The 21,776-nt window shown below is 40.7% G+C and overlaps 1 protein-coding gene and 4 non-coding genes across 5 annotated transcripts; all 5 read right to left on the bottom strand.

Moving 5' to 3' along the window:
• Positions 1-284: 284 nt before the first annotated feature.
• LOC127440330 (condensin complex subunit 1-like) lies at positions 285-21,342 on the bottom strand. Its single transcript, XM_051696862.1, has 32 exons — positions 21,216-21,342; positions 20,850-20,977; positions 20,669-20,744; positions 20,035-20,093; positions 19,757-19,932; positions 19,167-19,312; positions 18,290-18,417; positions 17,575-17,698; positions 16,637-16,784; positions 15,953-16,150; positions 15,185-15,319; positions 14,954-15,041; positions 14,601-14,796; positions 14,384-14,502; positions 14,064-14,276; positions 13,132-13,306; positions 12,952-13,036; positions 10,825-10,961; positions 10,188-10,320; positions 10,026-10,101; positions 9,739-9,942; positions 9,483-9,643; positions 9,264-9,372; positions 9,050-9,173; positions 8,819-8,974; positions 7,163-7,340; positions 6,675-6,769; positions 6,502-6,582; positions 6,142-6,325; positions 921-1,077; positions 713-826; positions 285-544 (listed from the first exon to the last, which is right to left on the bottom strand). The coding sequence occupies exons 2-32, from the start codon at positions 20,965-20,967 to the stop codon at positions 465-467; spliced, it is 4,173 nt and encodes a 1,390-aa protein (XP_051552822.1). The 5' UTR covers positions 20,968-20,977; positions 21,216-21,342; the 3' UTR covers positions 285-464.
• LOC127441737 (small nucleolar RNA U85) lies at positions 10,433-10,732 on the bottom strand. Its single transcript, XR_007897399.1, has one exon. It is a non-coding gene; the product is annotated as a small nucleolar RNA U85 (small nucleolar RNA).
• Positions 16,273-16,581, bottom strand: LOC127441736 (small nucleolar RNA U85). Its single transcript, XR_007897398.1, has one exon. It is a non-coding gene; the product is annotated as a small nucleolar RNA U85 (small nucleolar RNA).
• On the bottom strand, positions 17,818-18,151 carry LOC127441739 (small nucleolar RNA U85). Its single transcript, XR_007897401.1, has one exon. It is a non-coding gene; the product is annotated as a small nucleolar RNA U85 (small nucleolar RNA).
• LOC127441738 (small nucleolar RNA U85) lies at positions 19,383-19,712 on the bottom strand. The gene has a single exon (XR_007897400.1). It is a non-coding gene; the product is annotated as a small nucleolar RNA U85 (small nucleolar RNA).
• Positions 21,343-21,776: the final 434 nt, after the last annotated feature.

Raw genomic sequence — 21,776 nt, forward strand, 5'->3', positions numbered from 1 at the left:
ACTAAAGTCCAATATCCAAAGCTTTTCCCTTTTTTTTTTTATTTACAACCATTTTAGATTTTTAAAGCAAAGCTCGAAATGACAAAAACTCGTATCCAGGTGTTTATTTCGCCAACACATGAAAAATACAGCAATCGGTAAACATGGAAAAAAGTAGTTTTAAATGCAGGCTCTTATTTAAAAAAGAAACAAACTTTAAATATTAATTCATTTCTGTACTCCAAAAATATCAATAATAAAGATACATGTACACACACACACACACAAATCATTCAGAGCATTCATTATAGTTTAAAATCTTTAATAAAAAACAATTAAGACGTGTTGAATGGGCAACTAAAATATTTTAAAAGTTAAAAAAATATAGTCAGATTTCATCCGTCTAAAACCATTAGGTTAAATGTTTGAGACAAAAACAAAACAGATATAACCCCCCCCAACCATAAGAATAGAAATAAGAGCACTCAGTGCCTGAGATGAGTGCGTCGCGTGCGGGCAATGGGTGTGGTCACTTTAGGCGTCTCACTCTCAGCCATAACAGCATCTGGAAGAGAACCAATCAGAATTAAGGAAAGTCAAAGTTGAAATGTAACTTAAATTAAAAATATACTTCTGTCCCAATGGGCATACCATCCTTCCTATTTATTATTCAACATTTGAATTAGTACTATGAATGTTCTAATCACTGGTACAAGTAATAATGTGGACTGACCATCTTCTTGCTCATCTTCCTCATCACTGGTGAAGGTGATGACAGGCTTGGGACGTGAGCGAGTAGTTTTTGGGGTCACAAGTTCACTGTCATCTAACTTGGGCTTACCACGGCCTGAGGAATGGACAGAGAGAGACAAGATACAATGTTTATTCATTGTTTGTCAGAAATGATGTGCTTCTAATCATCCATATTAGTCATGTCTTACCTCGTGTGGTTTTTCGAGTGCTCTTGTGTGGCTGTGGTGTGCGCATGTTTTGGTTTTGTGTGTCTCCCATCTGCTGTTCTCTCCCCTCACTCTCCACATTCTCCAGCCCTTTAGTGTGAACGGCCGTCAATCGCTTCTCAAAGTCTTCAACCTGTGCCTGAACACACACACACACACACATTAATTTCAACACCTCAAAAATATAATAATTATGAGTTGCGTTGCATGCACACACACACACACACAGTCAACTAATGCCCCCCTTTGGGGTTTGCATTATGTAAATTAATAATATGTTAGAAGTCATGCATAAATAAATCATATAGGTTTTGTGACAGTGATGCAGGTGTATTTATGCTTATCTACTGGCACAATGGAAAAATTAGCTTTTGCTGTCATTTACTGCCCATTTACTTTAAGCCCCGTTCACACTGCCAATGACATTATCACTTGGTGTCACTAGTCTCTGTGCTATGAATCTAAAGTTATTGGTGGACTTCATATCTGGCCCCATTAGCTTTTGAAATGCTGATTACATATAATACTGCCGGTAAAAGTACGATTTTATTCTAATTTGACAAGGAATCAGTTCTCTCGCCTCTAAAAACATTACACAACTCTTAACATTATGCAAGGGAGAGTGCTTTTATTAGTGCTGTCAGTAGATTAAATTTTTTAATCGTGATTAATCTCAGATTTTAAAAGTGCTGGAATTTGAGGGGCCTGGGTAGCTCAGCGAGTAAAGATGCTGACTACCACCCCTGGAGTCGTGAGTTCAAATCCAGGGCGTGCTGAGTGACTCCAGCCAGGTCTGCTAAGCAACCAAATTGGCCCGGTTGCTAGGGAGGGTAGAGTCACATGCGGTAACCTCCTCGTGGTCACTATAATATGGTTCGCTCTCGGTGGGGTGCATGGCGAGTTGTGCGTGGATGCCGCAGAGAATAGTGTGCCTCCACACGCACTGTCTCCGCAGTAACACGCTCAACAAGCCACGTGATAAAATGCATGGATTGACAGTCTCAGACGCGGAGGCAACTGAGATTCGTCCCCCGCCACTCGGACTGAGGCGAGTCACTATGCCACCACGAGGACTTAGGAAAAGGGAGTAAATAAATAAATAAAAAAAAGTGCTGAAATTTGATATATATATATATATATATATTCCCTGTCAAAATGCATTCATTTCCTCCTTTGGAAAGAACAAAACAATAGAACAAAATATGTAACAATAATGCTTTTAACATTATCCAAACTCCACAGTACAAAGACAGAAATTCACTAAAATAGCTCTAATTCAAGTAATGATTAAGCATTTACCAAAGTCTAAGTGGGACATAGACTGATTGATAGAACTATACATTGCAATGCGAATTAAATCTCTTAAACCTTAATCTCTTAAATCTCTCATCCTCCACAATATTTATCGTCATCAGGCTGTCTTTACACTTTGGATATGGAAAGCGCATGATTTGTTTCAGGGCAGCGAGTGCCGTGTTGAACTCCATATGAAAAGCGTGTCTTGTTCTGCTTTTAGCGCTGGCATTGCCGATGGAAATCTCAGCGGCAACAGGTACAAAGCTGAAATTGTTACATTTGAGCGGAGTTTCAATAGACCCTCCAAGGGAGAACAAGCTGCGCAGCAGGCTTTTAAGAATTGACATGCTTATGTGGTGAAATTCTGACTTACAAAAGAAGCGAAGGACTTAACTTTTGTCCCATCAGCGTTTGTTTTATAAGAGGTCCTTTCTCAAGCACGGACTCACTGTTGTGTGTTTGTTTGTAGTGTGTAACCAAGTGCAATGTCCCCGCTGGTAGTGTTGGGGTAACGCGTTACAAGTAACACATGTTACGTGATCAGATTACTTTTGAGTAACGAGTAAAGTAACAGTATTTTTTATTTTAGACCATAATATCGGAGCAACTTTTTAAATAAAGTAATGCATTGCTTTTGTATGCCTCTACTTTCCGAACTGCTCTGTGTTACAGCTCCACGTAACTGGGAGAATGGGATGAGAAAAGCTGACTCTGGATTGGTGGCTCCGAGCAATGTTCTACATTGATTGTGTACGCAGAAATAATTTCTTAGTTTCTAAAAAGATTCTACATTTGTTTTATAATAAACAAGTAGTTTGAGTCATGAAACAAACCGTTTTTATGACATTTTGGTAGCATTAAAAATGATTCCATTCAAGTTGTATCAACATGCACCTTTGAAGTTATATGCGATCAACCAGTGTCATCTGTATGCACTGTGAATCAACTCAAAACAAGCATGCACTGAGATGACTGAAGTGAAAAATATTATTTTATTATCAGACACATTCCTTGAAAAACATTCCTCACTGAATTTTATCCTGACTTTTGAAAAACATCTTAAGTTGACTCTGACATTGACGATGGGCACAGCACATGATGACATATGATGCAGGTTCAAGTGTTCATACATTTTAAATTAATCGCATGCATTAGCATGTTAACGCTGACAGCACTAGTTTTTATATAACCTGCAGCAGTGTTCGTTGCATCATATCATTAAAAACGAGTGTTCGTTTACCTAGTCATTTTTCATTTAAACAACCGAGTTTAATGTTAATCCCTAACTGAGATTTAAATAAGAGTTTAAAGTACTGGAGCAACAGGATTAAAGTTAATTCAGATTTACTGTGAAATTAAAATCAGAATTAAATCGATGGTTAAAATGTAACCCTAATTATTTTTAAACAAGGTTTAAAGTTTGGTGCAACAAAATTCAGATAAACCTTGATATAATCTAAATTTAAGATTAATCCTTGGTGCAACCCAAAATACGAATCAAACTCACTCAGAATGCCATCAGTATCTGATGCCGTTTTCCACGCACCATAGTTTTATTATATCCATGCATGTAGCTACAGACAAATGAAATACAGCAGTGAAATCCCTCAAATTTTTTACAACTTCTCTGTCTTGTCAGCACTCTACTTCAATATCTCACAGGAGATGGATAACATGAGCTCTACTGCCTTCTCTCCCATTGGCAGTCACACCTGAATGTTGTTTGACATTTTCACAAAATTAAACTTCAACTTTGTTGTGTCGCTCGCAATGGTCACATCTTGTCAACGGTCACTGAGGCTTGTGTCGCCGGAAGTCACTGTGCTCTCATTGAAAATGAATGAGATTGTGTTGCTTTGTTACTCTGTGTTGCTCACATTGTGAATGGGGCTTTAGCTTGGCTTCTTCTGAATTTTGTTTCTGACTTGAATGCATGACATGACGCAATAATGACTGGCCAACTCACAGTTGCACTTCAAGGCAGCATAAGTTTGAGTACAGTTGAAGTCAGAAGTTTACATACAGTACACTTAGTTTGAAGTCATTAAAACTAATTTTTTAACCACTCCACAGATTTAATATTAGCAAACTATAGTTCTGGCAAGTCGTTTAGGACATCTACTTTGTGCATGATGCAAGTAATTTTTCCAACAATGGCTTACAGATAGAAGTTTCACTTTTAACACAATTTCAGTGGGTCAGAAGTTTACATTCACTAAGTTAACTGTGCCTTTAAGCAGCTTGGAAAATCCCAGAAAATGATGTAAAGCCTTTAGACATTTAGCCAATTAGCTTCTGATAGGAGGTGTACTGAATTGGAGGTGTACTTGTGGATGTATTTTAAGGCCTACCTTCAAACTCAGTGCCTCTGCTTGATATCATGGGAAAATAAATACAAAAATCAATCAAGACCTCAGAAAAACATTGTGGACCTCCACAAGTGTGGTTCATCCTTGGGAGCAATTTCCAAACACCTGAAGGTACCACATTCATCTGTACAAACAACAGTACGCAAGTATAAACACCATGGGACCACGCAGCCATCATACCGCACAGGAAGGAGATGCATTCTGTCTCCTAGAGATGAAAGTAGTTTGGTGCGAAAAGTGCAAATAAATCCCAGAACAGCAGCAAAGGACCTTGTGAAGATGCTGGAGGAAACAGGTAGACAAGTATTTATCTCCACAGTAAAATGAGTCCTATATCGACATAATCTGGGTGGCTGCTCAGCAAGGAAGATGCCACTGCTCCAAAACTGCTATAAAAAAGCCAGACTACATTTTGCAAGTGCACATGGGGACAAAGATCTTACTTTTTGGAGAAATGTCCTCTGGTCTAATGAAACAAAATTTGAACTGTTTTGCCATAATGACCATTGTTATGTTAGGAGGAAAAAGGGTGAGATTTGCAAGCCGAAGAACACCATCCCAACCGTGAAGCATGGGGGTGGCAGCATCATGTTGTGGGGGTGCTTTGCTGCAGGAGGGACTGGTACACTTCCCAAAATAGATGGCATCATGAGGAACGGAAATGATGTGGATATATTGAAGCAACATCAAGATATCAGCTAGGAAGTTAAAGCTCGGTCGTAAATGGGTCTTCCAAATGGACAATGACCCCAAGCACACCTCCAAAGTTGTCAAAATGGCTTAAGGTCAACAATGTCAAGGTATTGGAGAGACCATCACAAAGCCCTGACCTCAATCCGATAGCAAATTTGTGGGCAGAACTGAAAAAGCATGTGAGAGCGAGGCGGCCAACAAACTTGACACAGATACACCAGTTCTGTCTGGACAAATGTGCCAAAATTTCAGCAACTTATTATGAGAAGCTTGTGGAAGGCTACCCAAAATGTTTGACCCAAGTTAAACAATTTAAAGGCAATGCTACCAAATACTAAAAAAGTGTATGAAACTTCTGACCCACTGGGAATGTGATGAAAGAAATAAAACCTGAAATAAATAATTCTCTGTGACGAAGAGGAGGGCAGGGCCAGGCCTACGCACGCACGGCACCCAATCGGGCTAATCAGCCGAGGAGAGGGATAAGTGCAGCAGGATGCGGCAGTTCGAGAGAGCTACACACAGCTGCCGTGTGTGCATTTATGTTTTGTATCTTTTTGTTTAAGTTTAAATTAAAATATTACTTTGACTGTTCAGCCGGTTCCCGCCTCTTTTCCCATTTAACCCTTGTTACATTCTCTCTACTATTATTCTGACATTTCACATTCTTAAAATAAAGTAGTGATCCTAACTGACCTAAGACAGGGAATGTTTTCTATGATTAAATGTCAGGAATAGTGAAAAGCTGAATTTAAATGTATTTGGTGTATGTTAACCTCTGACATCAACTGTACGTAATATGCAGTTAAACCAACTGGAAGAGTTCAACAGTGATGGTGCGATACCTTAAACTGTGGTTTGGCTCTTCGGCGGAGTTTGGCCATGATGGAGAGGAGGGGTTGATAGACTCCATGCTCAGTGAGTTTATCACTGTAACAGTCCCAGCACTCCTGCAGCTTCTTAAAACCTCGCTCACACACAGATAAGAGAGACAGAGACACAGCCAGATCTGCCCACTGACGCTCCGTCCTGCAGAGAGAGAACACAGGTGAGTACACACACACACACACACACACACACACACACACACACACCTGCCAACTGACTCAGTATTATAAAGAATTTATACACATGCAAATGGGTGAGAGAATTTCCCTGTCCTAAATAGAATTCTTCAAAAACAACAGCATGCATGTTTGACTCACTTTGCAGTTCTGAATCTCTGGCAGAGCTTCTCCACTAAACTTTCTGTCTGTCTCTCCTTAGTGATGTAAGAGAAAAGTTGCCTGAGATAGATAAATAGAGGTGGGTTTACATTTGATAATGCTGTACTGAAGTGAAACTTTTGCCATCCTTGCAAGCAACATTGTTTTCTTACTTCATTATGGTGTTAAAATCTTGCTCCTTTATCCCTCGCTCAGGATCAGATAATCGACTGATGATGTCTGGCAGAAGGTTATAGATGGCATTGTCCTAAAGAAACAGGTAAAGCATTTTAATAATGCCTTCTCATCTTTCATAAGAAAAAAATCTGATGAAAAAAAAAAAAAAAAAAAACACCATGCTAGCTTTCATGGCAAAAACCAGGTTAAAATGTCCCGGTAATTAGGTATAGTGATTTTCGGTGAAATATCCTTTGGAGCCAAAATCACACACCTCACCTTTAAGTTACATAAGTGCAACAAAAACTCAATGACAAGTGCTGTATTCCTTCATCCAACTGTTAAATTTTTTAATTCAAGCATCTGGCTCCAATGTAAGACTTTTTAAGGCCTTCATTTAAAAAATAAATTGAGACTTGCAGAAACCCTGGATAGAAGCGGTGGAAGGAAGAGACTGTCAGCAGAACAGCTGCACAATGTCTACCTTTGCAGAAAGCTCATTGAAGAAGTTGAGAGCGAGGCTGACGATATGTGGCTCGGAGTCCAGCAGGAGCACTGCGACCTCACTGACCTGACCTTTGACCTTCATCACATCCTTCAACACCAACTGCGTCAGAACAGTGATGGCGGTCAGACGCACAGATGCATTCACGTCACTTAGCCTGAAGACAAACACAGAGTCACAACAATGATAATCACTAACCCACATCCAGTGATTAGAAAACCTGTTTGAAAATATAATTAAAATATTATTTTTTTTCAATTCCATTTGTTGCCACTAGAAAAAGTAGAAATTACAACCTTCACTTTGAATAATCTAACTAAAATTTGAAGTGCAGTGCTACACATCACCCTTTCTTAGGCCACGTACACACTACAAAGTTTTGGGAGTGACATCCGAATTTAAAATGCGGGAGTGAATCCCCTAACTTTTCATTTCATGTGTGTATGGAATCCAGGACTGATTCTCGCAATTGTGATGACTGGCAAGTAATAACCATAGCAACCCTGCAGCGAGTTGAGCTTGTCAGCAACAGGAATGCAAATTCATGAGAGGTGAAAAATGTGAGAAAATCATAGCAGGTGCTCCAGATGTATACTTTCAGCTGATTTGTTGCTTTATTCAAAGCTTTTATTAAGTGTTTAAGCTTAAAGTAACCCTTTCTAGGGGGCTTGGGTAGCTCAGCGAGTAAAGACGCTGACTACCACCCCTGGAGTTCGCAAGTTCGAATTCCAGGGCGTGCTGAGTGACTCCAGCCAAGTCTCCAAAGCAACCAAACTGGCCCGGTTGCTAGGGAGGGTAGAGTCACATGGGGTAACCTCCTCTGGGTCGCTATAATGTGGTTTGCTCTCGATGGATCGTGTGGCGAGTTGTGCGTGAATGCCGTGGTGGATGGCGTGAAGCCTCCACACGCACTATGTCTCCGCGGTAACGCGCTCAAGACGCGGAGGCAACCGAGATTCGTAAAAAAAATCAAATAAACAATTAACCCTTTCTAGTAATTTTAATAAAGAAAATATTGAAACCTTTACCAAACAATTTGGGCAAATTAGCTTCAGAAAAGGTGAGTAGTTTGCATCCCTGGAACAAGAAACATGAATTCCACCAGCTTAACCTGTTTTGTGTTCACTATTTTTGAGAAAAGAGATTATCCACCAGATATGTATTATCATCCGACAATGTTTAGTGAGCTGCCGTCAACAGAATTGCCATGTTTTGTTTACACTCATCTAAGTGGCTGCATTTAAACAGTGTACACATTCTCTGGATTGTATGTAAGAGTTACCCCGAGACCACAGGGCTGATGAGAGAAACTACAGTGGAGAGAAACAGACTGGTATATATGAATGAACACACATACCACCGATGCAGATCTCACATGCGCTATTGATCATGTCATTAAAAACGTAGTTGTTCAGTTTGGTTCTGTTCACACAATGTGGAATTTTTTGAAGGTGCAGTTGTCACTATCTGAATTTTTCAGGAGTTAATTTGGTTGTAGAATGTGGTGGTCACTCTTGTAAATTACTGAACTGTGAACAGGATAAAGCACTAAAAGGTGAACTGACAACCGTATTTAGCTGCAGGGTGTACGTGGCCTAAAACACCAAAACAAACAATCATTGAGTTAGGGACTACCTTGCATAAAGGTTGGGTGTCCAGGGTTCCAGGATGTTCGGGAAGCGCACCGTTAGGTCACCAAGAGCAATAATGGTGTTGGCCCTGACGATAGGAAGTGGGGATTTCTCCAGCACAGTGAACATAAGACGGATGTGATCTTTACAAACAGCAGGACTAAAGAAGCAGACAGTGTTATTATACACTTATAACATGACTGAAGGAATAGAGTGCGTGTGTGTGTGTGTGTACCTGATCATCATGTACTGAGACAGAGCCAGGCAGGCAGCAGTGGTGAGCTGAGGGTGGGAATATCTGCCTGGAGAGCTGCAAACTTTCACCAGTAGGGGCAGAAATGCACTCAACATGTTCCCTTCTACAGAGAGACCACAGTGCAACAAGGATCAGCTAAGGTCTTTTCTACACATATACACACATTTCTGTGAGCAGGTTTTTATAGACTCACCAGCTAGTAACTCGGTCTCACAGATCTTCCGGATAAACTCCGCCTCTGTGTCCTCAGCAGAAGCGCCCACCAGCCCAAGCTCCTCCTCCACACAACTGTCATTGGCATCCTACCAAAAAACATGCAAATGAGTCATCAACAGTAAAGCAGTGAAGCAGCACTTAAATGTGGGTGTGTAGAAAACAGGAAGCAACCAATCAAGGGCCTCTCTTCATTAACCTTTGCTTTGCTGGCAGGTGCCTTCTCTTTCTCCTCCTCCTTTTCCTTTTCTCCTCTCCTCCTCCGCAGCTCAGCACTGACGCTTCTCTCAAGGTGAGATACCTGCCAGAAAGCCACTGCGCCGCATAGTGACAACACCTGGGCCAGACTCACACAATTCACTAGAGAGAATAAGAGAATGTTACACATTTTATTTGCACTTGTAAACCATACATATAAAGTATGCAAAGAGCAAAGTCTCTTGTGACTACATTACCTTGCTCTTCAGAGCCCTGAGACCCACCCTCATACAGTTGTGATTGGTTGGGCTCTCCACCGTCTGTGATTTGCTCCAATAGGAGACGAGCAGACCGCTGGAGGAGGCGGGAACACAGCTGGTCAGGTGACTCTGCCAGGAAGTAGATGAGACGGACAGCCTGTTCCATGAAGGGCTGCCAATGGGGGTCAGACTGGACCACTCCTATTCAAGTGAAGGTACAACCATTGATGACAAGAGAAGAAACGTAATAAAAACGATAAAGAAGGGTGCTAGGGAAAACATACCATCAGCAACAGCCTGTGAGAGACAGCTGAAGAGATGATGGTCCATAGGAAGTCTGAAGGGGACGCCCTTTGATTGCTGAGATAAAGAATACAAGAAAACATTCACCTCAAAGTCTAATCATTACATCATTAGTCCTGTGATTGGCATGTGTATTTACGCACCCTCACATGGTCTGTTATATTAGCGATGGTGACAAGCGTGTCCCGAGCCAGGAGATAATCTTCTGCAACCTTCTCTTCCAGAGCGACAGAGCAGAGTGTGTCCAAATTACTGAGAACCACCTCCCTCTCAGCACTACACACAAACATAAAAATCAAAGGAGTATAAATGTTGTATGCTACGCTTCATAATAGTAGTAAGCATCACAACTTCATGTATCATCTCTGTGTATACAAAGAGACATGGTTGCCCTCAGATTACCAAAGAACAAGCTCATAGCCCACTATACATTAGAGAACAGAGTCTCGACTGGTGTTCCCACAACACACACACACACACACACACACTATGACAACCCTACCCAACTCTCTCTCCTGCATATCTCTAAGGAAAAGCTTAAGGGGAGGGGCTTGTTCAATGTAGGCAGGCCCTTACAGCAAAGCAGCAAATTTCCACTGCTCAGCCAAGATTACCAGCCAGTTGGGACACAGGAGAGCTCCGACTCTTATCCAATGAGCTCACATTCGCCTTGGTCTCATCACAGGGCAAAAAACCTACAGTGATTTTGGTGCCATCCAATCAGTCCACCGACTGACTGTTAAGATCCTTAACATTGTCTTGCGTGAATGTGTGTCTTACCGTGCTGCCATTCCCAGCAGAAGCACTGCAGCTCTCCTGTGAAGTGCTGAAGTGTTTCGTTTACCAGAAAACCTCTCCCACAGAACCTGTACAACTGAAGACTGCAGGGCACTCTCATTGCTGAAGAACTCCTGCACCTGCACAGAGAGGAAAACAATACAATGGTAGGGATACACCAAAACGTCAGCTTTTAAAGGAATAGTTCACCCAAAGTGAAAATTCTCTCATCATTTACTCAACCTCATGCCATCTCAGATGTGTATGACTTCTTTCTTTTGCCAAACACTAACAAAGATTTTTAAAAGAATATCTCAGCTCTGAACTTTGAAGGCAGCATAAAAGTAATCCATACGACTCTAGTGGTTAAATCCATGTTTTCAGAAGTGATATGATGGGTGTGGGTGAGAAACAGATCAATATTTAAGTCCAGAAGGTGGCGATATCAGGCATGTGATCACCAAAGGACAAAAAATAAAAAAGGAAAATGTGCTGGGATGGCATGAGGGTGAGTAAATGATGAGAATGTGGGAGAACCATTCCTTTAATAGAAATTACTTGAACTGAAACTTTGATGCAGAGAAAAAGCAGCACATTTGAGAAATGATCCAAGTTCAACTGGATGCTGCTATCTTGTCAGGAAAAAAGGCTGCTGACAACTAGTGCCTGACCGATTTATTGGCCGATATTAGCCCATCACAGATATATCGGTATCGGCATATATGTTTTCCGATATGCGCAGATATGAAAACTTTTGTTTCAGAACATATAATGCAGAAAATATTGCTGGGGTGATTTAGAATTGGTGTCAAAGTGTTTGTCCAGCAGAGCGCGCTCCGACTCCATTGTTTACAGAGCTGAGCTGACGGTGGTTCTGCAGACAGTGCGGAGGTAAGCGGTAACTTCACAGAAGTTGCTAACTAGTTAGTGAAATACATACTGGAAAGTTAATACACAATGACCCCATCATTTTCCCTTTTCAGTATATAACTAATATAACATTAACCCTGTCCCTGACAACCATGTCACTCATGTTCATCACATCTGTTTGCCATGTTAGCCAGCTATAGTCAGTGCAGTCAAACATTAGAGCATCTTTGTGCATCTCAGCAGACAATGGTGCAGTGGTGGATTGTGTCTGTTGAGTGTTGATTTCATGCTATGCCGTTACCTAGCTGGTGAGACGCAATGCTGGAAAGTAAATAAACAACGTCCATCTTTTACTCTCCATGACAACGAGCTTATAGCTAACTAGCTAACCATGTAGCTACTTTCATACCTTGTCAGCTAAGTGGAAGCTAATGTGTAAACATGTATTCACCAAACTGTTTTGTTCAGGATTCGCAGTTTGGTACCTCCAACCAAACAATTCCAGTCGTTGCATTTACAAAATGTAATATTTAAAAGTCTGGGTTTCCACTGTTGAAAGTTTCCCCTGAACTTGTACAGCAGAATACGGTGCAACACCGCTGCTTATCTCTTGACTTGGCAGGTGTAAATGGTTCTTGTTTTACAACCTGCCCCTAGTTGACTGGCAGTATTAAAATAGTCAGCATTTGACTGATACTAAACAGTGTTATTGATGTTTATTTAGCTATTTATTTTCATTTATTCTTTATTTAAATGGTCAGCTACTGACTGATATTGAACATACAGTACTGATGTTTATTTAGCTATTTATTGTATTTTTATTCTTTATTTTCTCAGTGTTCATTTCTAGAATTCGTTGACAATGTATAATAATAATGTCAAAGATTCTTTGATCAAAATATTTAAGAAAGCAGCCTTCTGAGTACCTTTGCATAGTCATATCAGTGCACAATCCATATAGAAAAAGGTCCGTTTTCATTCCAGCTCAAATTAACTATATTGGCCCCCGTATCGGTAATCGGTGAATTTTCCCCCTCTAAAATGACATCGTCTCAAAAATCCCATATCGGTTGGGCGCTATTTATAATATGTGAAAAGCACTCTGTAAAACTGTTAAATCAAAACTAATTCTAGGTTGACAAGTGCAACTGGATGACACAAAAAAGGGCACTTTCAGTTTCAGCCAAGCCCACTTTCTTTGGACATTATTGCATCTTCCAACAGAAAAGAGTGCAAAGGTGCTTAATGCATGTTACTCACAATCTCTTCCAGACACTGGATGGTTCCTAAAGAAGAATCAACCATTAGCTCTGACAGACTGTCCACTAGTGTCTGAGCCTTTGCCCTGAGGAACAAAACAAACAAATATGCTTAGAGCTTCCATAATATCAAGATTTGCATTCTTTTAACCTTGATGAAAGCACTCAAATACAGGCATACCTGGTGTTGTCACCATGAGGATTGAGGTACAGGCGTCTGTAGGCTTGAATCACAGCATCTTTGACAGCGACGTCAGTGGACCAGACCAGAGGCAGCATCTTCCTGACCCCACACACAGAGTCAGCCACACTAAACTCAAATGCTGTGACACAGAACTGCACAGCCTCCTGCACCACTGAGAGAAAGAAACAAATTAGAGAGGGCTACACATTGTTTAATGATATGTTTAAGAATTTAATAATTTTTCTTAGCATGTTCTTGAAAGTGATATCAAGTTGGTGTTGTCAAGAGATTAAAGGGATGGTTCACCCAAAAATACAAATTCTCATCATTTACTCACCCTTATGCCATCCCACGTGTATGACTTTTTCTTTTGCTGAATACAAAGTTTTTAGAAGAATCTCTCATCTCTGTAGGTCCATACAATGTAAGTGAATGGTGATCAGACCTTTGTAGCTCCAAAACTCACATAAAAGTAATCTATACAACTCCAGTGTTTAAATCCATATCTTCAGAAGCAATATAATAGGTGTGAGTGAGAAACAGATCAAAATGTAAGTCCTTTTTTTACTCTAAATCTCCACTTTTACTTTCACATCCGAAAGTTAAAGTAGAAATTTAGAGTAAAAAAAAAGGATTTAAATATTGAGTCATATGGATTACTTTTGTTTCCTTTGTGATTTTTGGAGCTACAAACCATTCAATTGCATTGTATGGACCTACAGAGCTGAGATATTCTTCTAAAAATCTTAATTTGTGTTCAGCTGAAGAAAGTCATACACATCTGGGATGGCATGAGGGTGAGTAAATAAGAGAATTTTCACTTTTGGGTGAACCATCCCTTTAAGGTCTTATTTTTCGGGGTGACAAATTACAGTAATAGTAATCGTACTAGTATTATTATTGGTATTCGTTTCAATGGTAGTAATTACCTGTAGTTATTTTCCAGTACAGCATGTTGTTAATTACTGCAATGGCTCTTTCCACTTGTAGAGCAAAGCTCTCTGTGTCTTTCAAGTACTGAACCAACATCTCCTGCTTCTTCAGTTCACTCTCTCTCCCCTCGTTTCCTCCTCCCTCACCCTCTTTTTGTGGGGTGGGTGGTGCATCGCTTGCTCCAGCCTTGGACGTCTCCTCCTCTGGGCCTGAGAAGAAGTGCCACACAAGTTATTTAGGGGGATAGGCATCTCAAAGGTGCTTATTAATCTCAAAATCTAAGCAAATTTGCAGCACGACTCCAGGCAAAATGTACCTTTGAAAAGGGTTGCAAGTGCATTAATGAGGGTTTCTGTGTTCAGGTCAGCCAGAGCAGAGAAGAATGGAGACTCTGGGAACAGTGAGTGAGCCCGCACACACAGACTAACCGCCTGCCTGCAAACACACGCATGCACAGTTAAACGCCTCATTCTTGTGCATCTGTATGGATATGTAAGTGTAATAGCTTTTATCTGCATGTGCTATACATGTACCTGTACTTGTTTTCTCTGAGAAGCTGTGCGATATGGACAGCAGTGTCTCTGTCGCTCCTCCCTTCCTCTCCCTCTGGCTCTACATCCTCTTCTTTATCACCCTCTTCCTCACTGCTGGGCTCCAGCTGTGCAATCACTGTCAGCTCCACCTCAGGCATCATCGCATCCCAAAGATCAGCTGCTGTGATCACTGCAACTACAAACAGAGCTAAAATATTACAGCTAGTGCGAGAATAAATCTATGCTTGTTACCAAGATTATGAGATAACTGGTTTTACAACACTCATGGAGTCATTTAGGCAGACAGTAGCTAAAGACTGAAAGGAATCAAATAGAAAAGAATGGGTGTGTACCAGGCTCTTGCTCTCTCTGTGCATCTCTCATCTCTTTTAGTTTGGTTGTCTCTTTTTCCAGAGGCTTCTTCAGGTCCATGCTACTCAGCTAAAAAAAATTAATGTATAGACGTGAGATAAACAAAACAAGAACGATCACATTTTATTTTTGAAAGTTGATTGGACATCCACATTAGATACACATGCACAGAATGAGTGTGTACCAACTGTTTTAGCTGTGCATGTTCGTACCTTGCAGCTGTATGGGTTATGAGCAATGAAGGCAGCCAGCAGCTGGATGGCACTCTTGCACACATGAACAGATTTATCACCAAGACGACCAACGGTTAGCTCCATAACCTCAGTGTACCTGCACAATGGTAAGGCCTGAACGAGAAAAAAATTACACTCACTGAGCACTTTATTAGGAACACCTGTACACCTACTTATTCATGTGATTGTATAACCAGCCAATTGTGTGGCAGCAGTGCAATGGATAAAATCATGCAGATACGGGTTAAGAGCTTCAGTTAATGTTCACATCAACCATCAGAATGGGGAAAAATAATGATCTCAGTGATTGACCGTGGCATGATTGTTGGTGCCAGATGGGATGGTTTGAGTGTTTCTGTAACTGCTGATCTCTTGGAATTCACAAACAGTCTCTAGATTTTACTCAGAATGGTGCCAAAAACAAAAAACATCCAGTGAGCGGCAGTTCTGCGGACAGAAACGCCTTGTTGATAAGAGAGGTCAACGGAGAATGGCCAGACAAGTTCAAGCTGACAGAAAGGCTACGGTAACTCAAGTAACCTCTCTGTACAATTGTAGGGAGCAGAATAGCATCTCAGAATGCACAACACGTCAAAACCTTGAGGAAGATGGGCTACAACTGCAGAAGACCACGTCGGGCACTTAATTAGGACCATAGTGTTCCTAATAAAGTGCTCGGTGAGTGAATATCTTAAGAGCATCCTATCAGAAACACATAGCATTATCTGCTGAAATGACAACTCATACCTTGCTGTTGACGATACGCGTGTAGACCTGCAGCACACGGGCTCTGACGTGTGAATGTGCATCATGAATATGCTCCTGCAGCGTGTCCAGGAAACGATCTCGGTCCGCGCGAGCCAACTCATCCAGTTTATCACCAGTCAAAACCCGCACCAGAACCTCACCAAGAATCTCACACACGGCCACACGCAGACTCGGACTCTGCCAAAACACATCCAACATATTAAATACATAGTCCCAGACATGAGAACCATACTTAAATATTTAATATGCTTGGCTAGAAAAATGTCTTGACAAGATTTCATGAAATCCTGTTGCCTGTTTACCCTCAGATAACCAGAGAGAGAGTTCAGTGCCCAAAGAATTACTGTAGAGAAATGAAACTCAACCCATGACCCTTACACACACACACACACACACACACACAAAATGTAAGCCCCCACCTCTGTCTCTTCCCCCATTTCTCAAAAGGATAAAAACTTATAAGGGAAGGGCTTGTTGAATGTAGGCAGGCCCTTACAGCAAGACAGCAAATCTTCACTGTCCAGCCAAGATTACCAGCCAATAGGAACACAGGAGAGTTCAGACTCTAATTCAAAGGGCTCACATTCGCCTTGGTCTCATCACTGGGTAGAACCAAATGACATAAGTGATGCAATAGAGTGTGTCGAGAAAATGCAAGTGTACCTCTCCTTCCAGGTGTGTCAGAAGAACACTGATGTTGGGGATCATGGTCTCAGGTACCAAAGTTCCGAGTTCAGACAGAAAGCTGGAGAAAGCCTTTACACCTGAACCTTCTCTGACTAGCTCCTCACTCGACTTCTGACCAATCTCTCTGAGACACGCATGCAGAATCAGCACAATTTTTGTTGATTAGGATGAAGTGTCAGTGAAATGACATGTATCAAAATATTATTAAAGGAACAGTTCACACAGAAAGAAATTATTTTATCATTTACTCGCCCTCATGCCATCACAGATGTTTATGATTTTTTTCTGCAGAACACAAACGAAGATTTTTAGATAAATATGTGAGCTCTGAAGGTCCATACAATGCAAGTGAAAAGGTAACCAAATTCTGAAACTCCAAAAAGCACACAAAGGCAGCAAAAAAGTAATCCATATGATTCCAGTGGTTTAATCCATCTTCTGATGCAATCCATTTGGTTTTAGGTGAGAGAAAAAAAAATGACATTTAACTCCCGTTTCATTATAAATCTTGATATCAGCAGTCTCCTTGGCATCGTGATTTAAAGCTAAACTATACTTCCAGCGCCATCAAGCACTAGGAAGTGTACTCAAGCTTGAAATCATGATCGTGACTGCAATGGCAAAATGTCTAGTAAAAAAGGAATTATATTTTGGTCTGTTCTCACCCAAAACCAATTAAATCGCATCTCAAGACAGGGATTAAACCACTAGAGTCGTTTGGATTACTTTTATGCCTCCTTTGTGAGCTTTTTGGAGCTTCAAAGTTTTGGTCACCAATCACTTGCATTGTATGAACCTGCAAAGCTGAGATATTCTGCAGAAGAAAGTCATACACATCTAGGATGGCATGAGTGTAAGTAAATAAAAGAATTTTACTTTTGGGTGACCTATCCCTTTAAGTCAGGCAATTTCACCTCATGATCTCTCCAACGATGGCCTTGACCCCGTATTCTGTGCTCCAGGCAGCCACAGCTTGGGCACACACCGACGCCAGCTGCTCAAAGTGCTGCAAGAGCTGAATCACCTTCACACATGCTCCTACAAAACACAGTACATAAACAGCTCAACATCTTCACCACTGCAGTTCTGACATAGAGAACAAGATTATATCAATTGCATTGCACAACATATTATACAAGCTCAGAAACACCAGTTTTTGCCCTCAGATTACCAAAGAAAACATTCACAGCTGATGTGGCCATTAGAGAGACGTGACTCTTTGCTGATAGACACATTTACACACACACTCAGACAGATGGGACATACACACACCCCCCACACTGTATGTAAGCTGCAACTCGTTCACAAGTTTCCATATTTAAAAGGAAAACTGTATGTATTCTGAGTGGCAGCTGGTATGACTATAGGTGGGCCCTTACAGTAGTGCAGCCAATCTCCGCTGCTCTGCCAAGATTACCCACCAATCAGAAAGCAAGAGAACAGAACATCCCAGCCAATCAGCTCGTATTTGCCTTGGTCTCATCAATGGACACAGCCACTACTTTTAAATGAGTGTGACCAGCTTGGGTCTCTACACATTGCAAGTTAAAACACTGACAAACCAAAGATAAGATTCTACTCATTTCATTCCAGCATATGTGATTGCAAATATAAATACTATAAACTCACCCAACATGTGGTTGTATTTCTTTACCATGATTCCTAGCACATGGATGATGGCCTCTCTGGTGGATTTGCTCTTCATGTGGCTTATGGTGGGGTTTTCCAAGAGTTTATAGCAGCAGCATGTCACACAACTATACACATTACGTAAGAAAAGACACTTGAGAAATGAAAAAACCTTTGCCATATGTATGTATACATGTATATAACACAGATGAAGTTTAATTAGGAATAAGGTTTATTCACAAGATATGAAGTTGGAGACCCAACATATGTGCTGAATCTGATGAGGCACATTTCCATATAGTCGCATTTTTCTTTGCATGCCCTTGCTTCAATTTGATTATTGATTTGGATAGACTAAGTCCCTATGAGGTGTCAGTCATTGTTTTTATTTCACTTTTAGAGGCTGCTGTTTGCTGTAGAACCAAGCTGTTCTAACTGTAGAATCCACATAAGCCACAGAGGGGAAAAAAAAAAAAAAAAAAACATCCAGCAACTATCAGCATAGATTTTTTCAGATAACCGATAGTTCCAATAAGCAACTGATTAATTGGTAAAACCAGTATATCGTCTACATCTATGTTACGTATTTCCATGCCAGAAAGCCAGGTTGTTGGAGCGGATGAGTTGAAAAATAAGAGATAGGTGATATCAGCTGAACAGGGAAGTTATTATAGTTCACTGAAAGATTACTAATACAAAACATCTTTGTTGGAAGTTATTTCAATGTATCCTTCTCAATAAAACAGAAACCTGTATTAAGGGTTATTACAGGTTAAATAGGGTTTTGAGAGTGTTGACTTTAAGAATTACTATTTTTTCACTTGACAATAAAACAAGACAGTAGCATGGGCAGTGTTTGTGTAAGACAGGGTTTCACCTGACAAACTCCTCCTCAACTAAAGACAGACTCCACAGTGTGCGAATGTCCAGCTGCAGCAGCTGAGTCAAACACTGAAGAACTGTCTCTCTGTCACTGTCCCACTGCAGAAGACCTTTCCCAGCCACTTTATCCTTCTTACGACCCTGAAGCACACAGAATAAATCTTCAATTTCTGAAAACAACATTTTGAACAAGCTCAGAAACACTGGTCATCACCCTCAGATTACCAAAGAAAACATTCACAGCTGGTTGGCCCATTTGGAGAGATGTGACTCTTTGCTAACTGACACATTTACACACGCCCAGACAAACGGCACATACTCACACAAATACACTCTGTAAGCTGCAAATCATCCACAAGTGTCCATTTCTAAAGGAGAACTGTGTGTATTCTGAGTGGCAGCTGATTTGACTATGGGTGGGCCCTTACAGCAACGCAGCCAATCTCCACTGCTCTGCCAAGATTACCCACCCATCAGAAAGCAAGAGAACACAACATCCCCAGCCAATCAGCTCGTATTTGCCTTGGTCTCATCATTGGGCACAACCACTACTTCAAGATGAGCATGTGATTGGATTGGGTCTACCTTGCTGGGCACAGTGACAATATTCTCCCTATAGGAATCACTTTCAAGTGTCTCTGTGAGCTTGCAAAGGAGAAAAACGCTCATCTTGACAGCGTTGAGCTGTTGTTTACGGTCTACAGATGACAGGGACCCAGACAGGAGGAGGGTAGGTAGAGAGACGGACAGTCCCCTGACCACTGTAAACAGAGACAGCAAAGTGATGGATTGTGGTAAATGTAGCTTTGATTCATTGCAGCAAAGAGGACGATGTGATTAGTGTGACTGTGAGAGACACTGACCTTGTATCAGCAACTCAAGTGTGTCTTCTTTCACCGCCACATCCACTGTGCGACAATGTCTAAAAAAACAAGATCAGAAAATGTAAACAAACTCAAGTCTGGTTGGTTGAAACTCAATGTGGTTATTTCTTCATCCAACTCATAATACAGCTAAATGTAATACAACCTATTTATTTGCATTATTATTAAAAGGTTCTGCTCTAGAGATCTTATTCACAGCAGCGCCACCTTTGATGGGAATGACAACAAGGCTGTGAGGGATAGACCTACTCTCTCTTCAACGGGCTGTACAGCGGTTTAAGTGTTTTTGGATCTTTCCGCTGACAAATCATTGAAAAAACATCTTTCCAAGAACATTCAGTAGACAAAAAATTCCAGACAACAGGAGTAGTGGAAAATCAGATGTGGTCTGAGAGCTTATGGCGCTATTGTGAATAAGGTCTATGGGTCTTTTTTTTTGCAGGCATTCTCAAGCATCTATGGCTTGTCATGTTTGTTGCACATTTCATTTGTCTTTTTGTACTACCATTCCTATATAAATTTCTAGTGTAAAATTGTAGTGTTCTTAGGCACTCGATTGATAAAACATTAACACAGAGATATTATAATCATGAAAATGTCTGTCCACACTGACTTCAGTACACTGTACACTGTGTCAAAATGTTCAAGGATGCATAGTGGCCCCTGGCTTCTCAATGCTGCTTTCATACCTTATGAAAAAACATAAGACAGAAATAGAGAGGGAAATGGATTAATTCATTTTAAAAAGCAATAATGAACTGAAAGATGTTCACAGTTTAGAGATCGACACTTACTGTTGAGGTGAGAGGGGAGGTGTTTAGCAGACAGCACATCCTGCACCACATACTGGTTCACTGCTCCAGACTTTACAAGATCATCCAAACAAACCGGTACGATAAAATCCCACGACATCCCTGAACAACTAAAAACAAAACGTACTTTGATTAAAGCGAAAAATAAGAGTTTGTGTTGATCTGTAAAGAAATTAGTAGACATTACAACACTGTAAAAATACACATGAACACAAATCAAATCATGATTGTTTTTGTTTGACAAGGAAAGCTAACGTGCTATGCTAACCTACAGACTAAACATGCAAAAACATTTCTCTCAGCAAACGAAACACGTACCAAAGTTTAGATAAACAATATGAGACTCACCGATGAGAAATGTACTCTGAATAAATCTTTAACAGATAAATTAATCCGCAGAGACCTTTCGCCTAAACCGAACTGAACGGTTCAAGTCGCAGCTTTGAATTTCACACAACGCGCCAAAGGAAGTACGTCATCTCCCCGCCCACTCACACGCCGCATCACTGATCTATATAGATCAGTGCACCGCACCCATCTGGCCAGTAGAGGGCGCGACGCCAATGCACAGGGCGCACACTTGCTCGTATGTACTAGAGTCTAAACCATTTTTAATGTTTTTTTTTCTTTTGTTTTCTTTTTTTTCGCTGTTTTGGATTAATATTTGTACTTATTAGGTTGTCTTTCTTTTTATTTAATCAGATAAAAATAATTAAAAATATAAAATAAAAGATGAACATCTAAGTTTTTGATGTTGTTCTTTCGAACTCTCTTGCTTTTTTCAGCATTTTAGAATAACACATTCAAAATCCAGTTACCTAAAGTAGTTCTGTCTGAACAGAACTTCCACGAGTTCACCTCTTCACCGGACCATCATCATTAGCGAACATTAGGACAACAATACCTGCA

Source organism: Myxocyprinus asiaticus, chromosome 5 (genome assembly GCF_019703515.2).
Source record: "Myxocyprinus asiaticus isolate MX2 ecotype Aquarium Trade chromosome 5, UBuf_Myxa_2, whole genome shotgun sequence".
Taxonomy (NCBI): Eukaryota; Metazoa; Chordata; class Actinopteri; order Cypriniformes; family Catostomidae; genus Myxocyprinus; species Myxocyprinus asiaticus.

Bases quoted from the DNA above. Each gene is read 5' to 3' on its own strand.
- LOC127440330 (XM_051696862.1), bottom strand. From the start codon at position 20,967: ATGTCGTGGGATTTTATCGTACCGGTTTGTTTGGATGATCTTGTAAAG. The intron at 19,313-19,756 runs GTAGACCCAATC...TGTGTGCTTCAG, and splicing joins TTGTCACTGTGCCCAGCAAG to GGTCGTAAGAAGGATAAAGT. The intron at 14,277-14,383 runs GTACATTTTGCC...ACTTCTTCTCAG, and splicing joins ACTTGCAACCCTTTTCAAAG to GCCCAGAGGAGGAGACGTCC.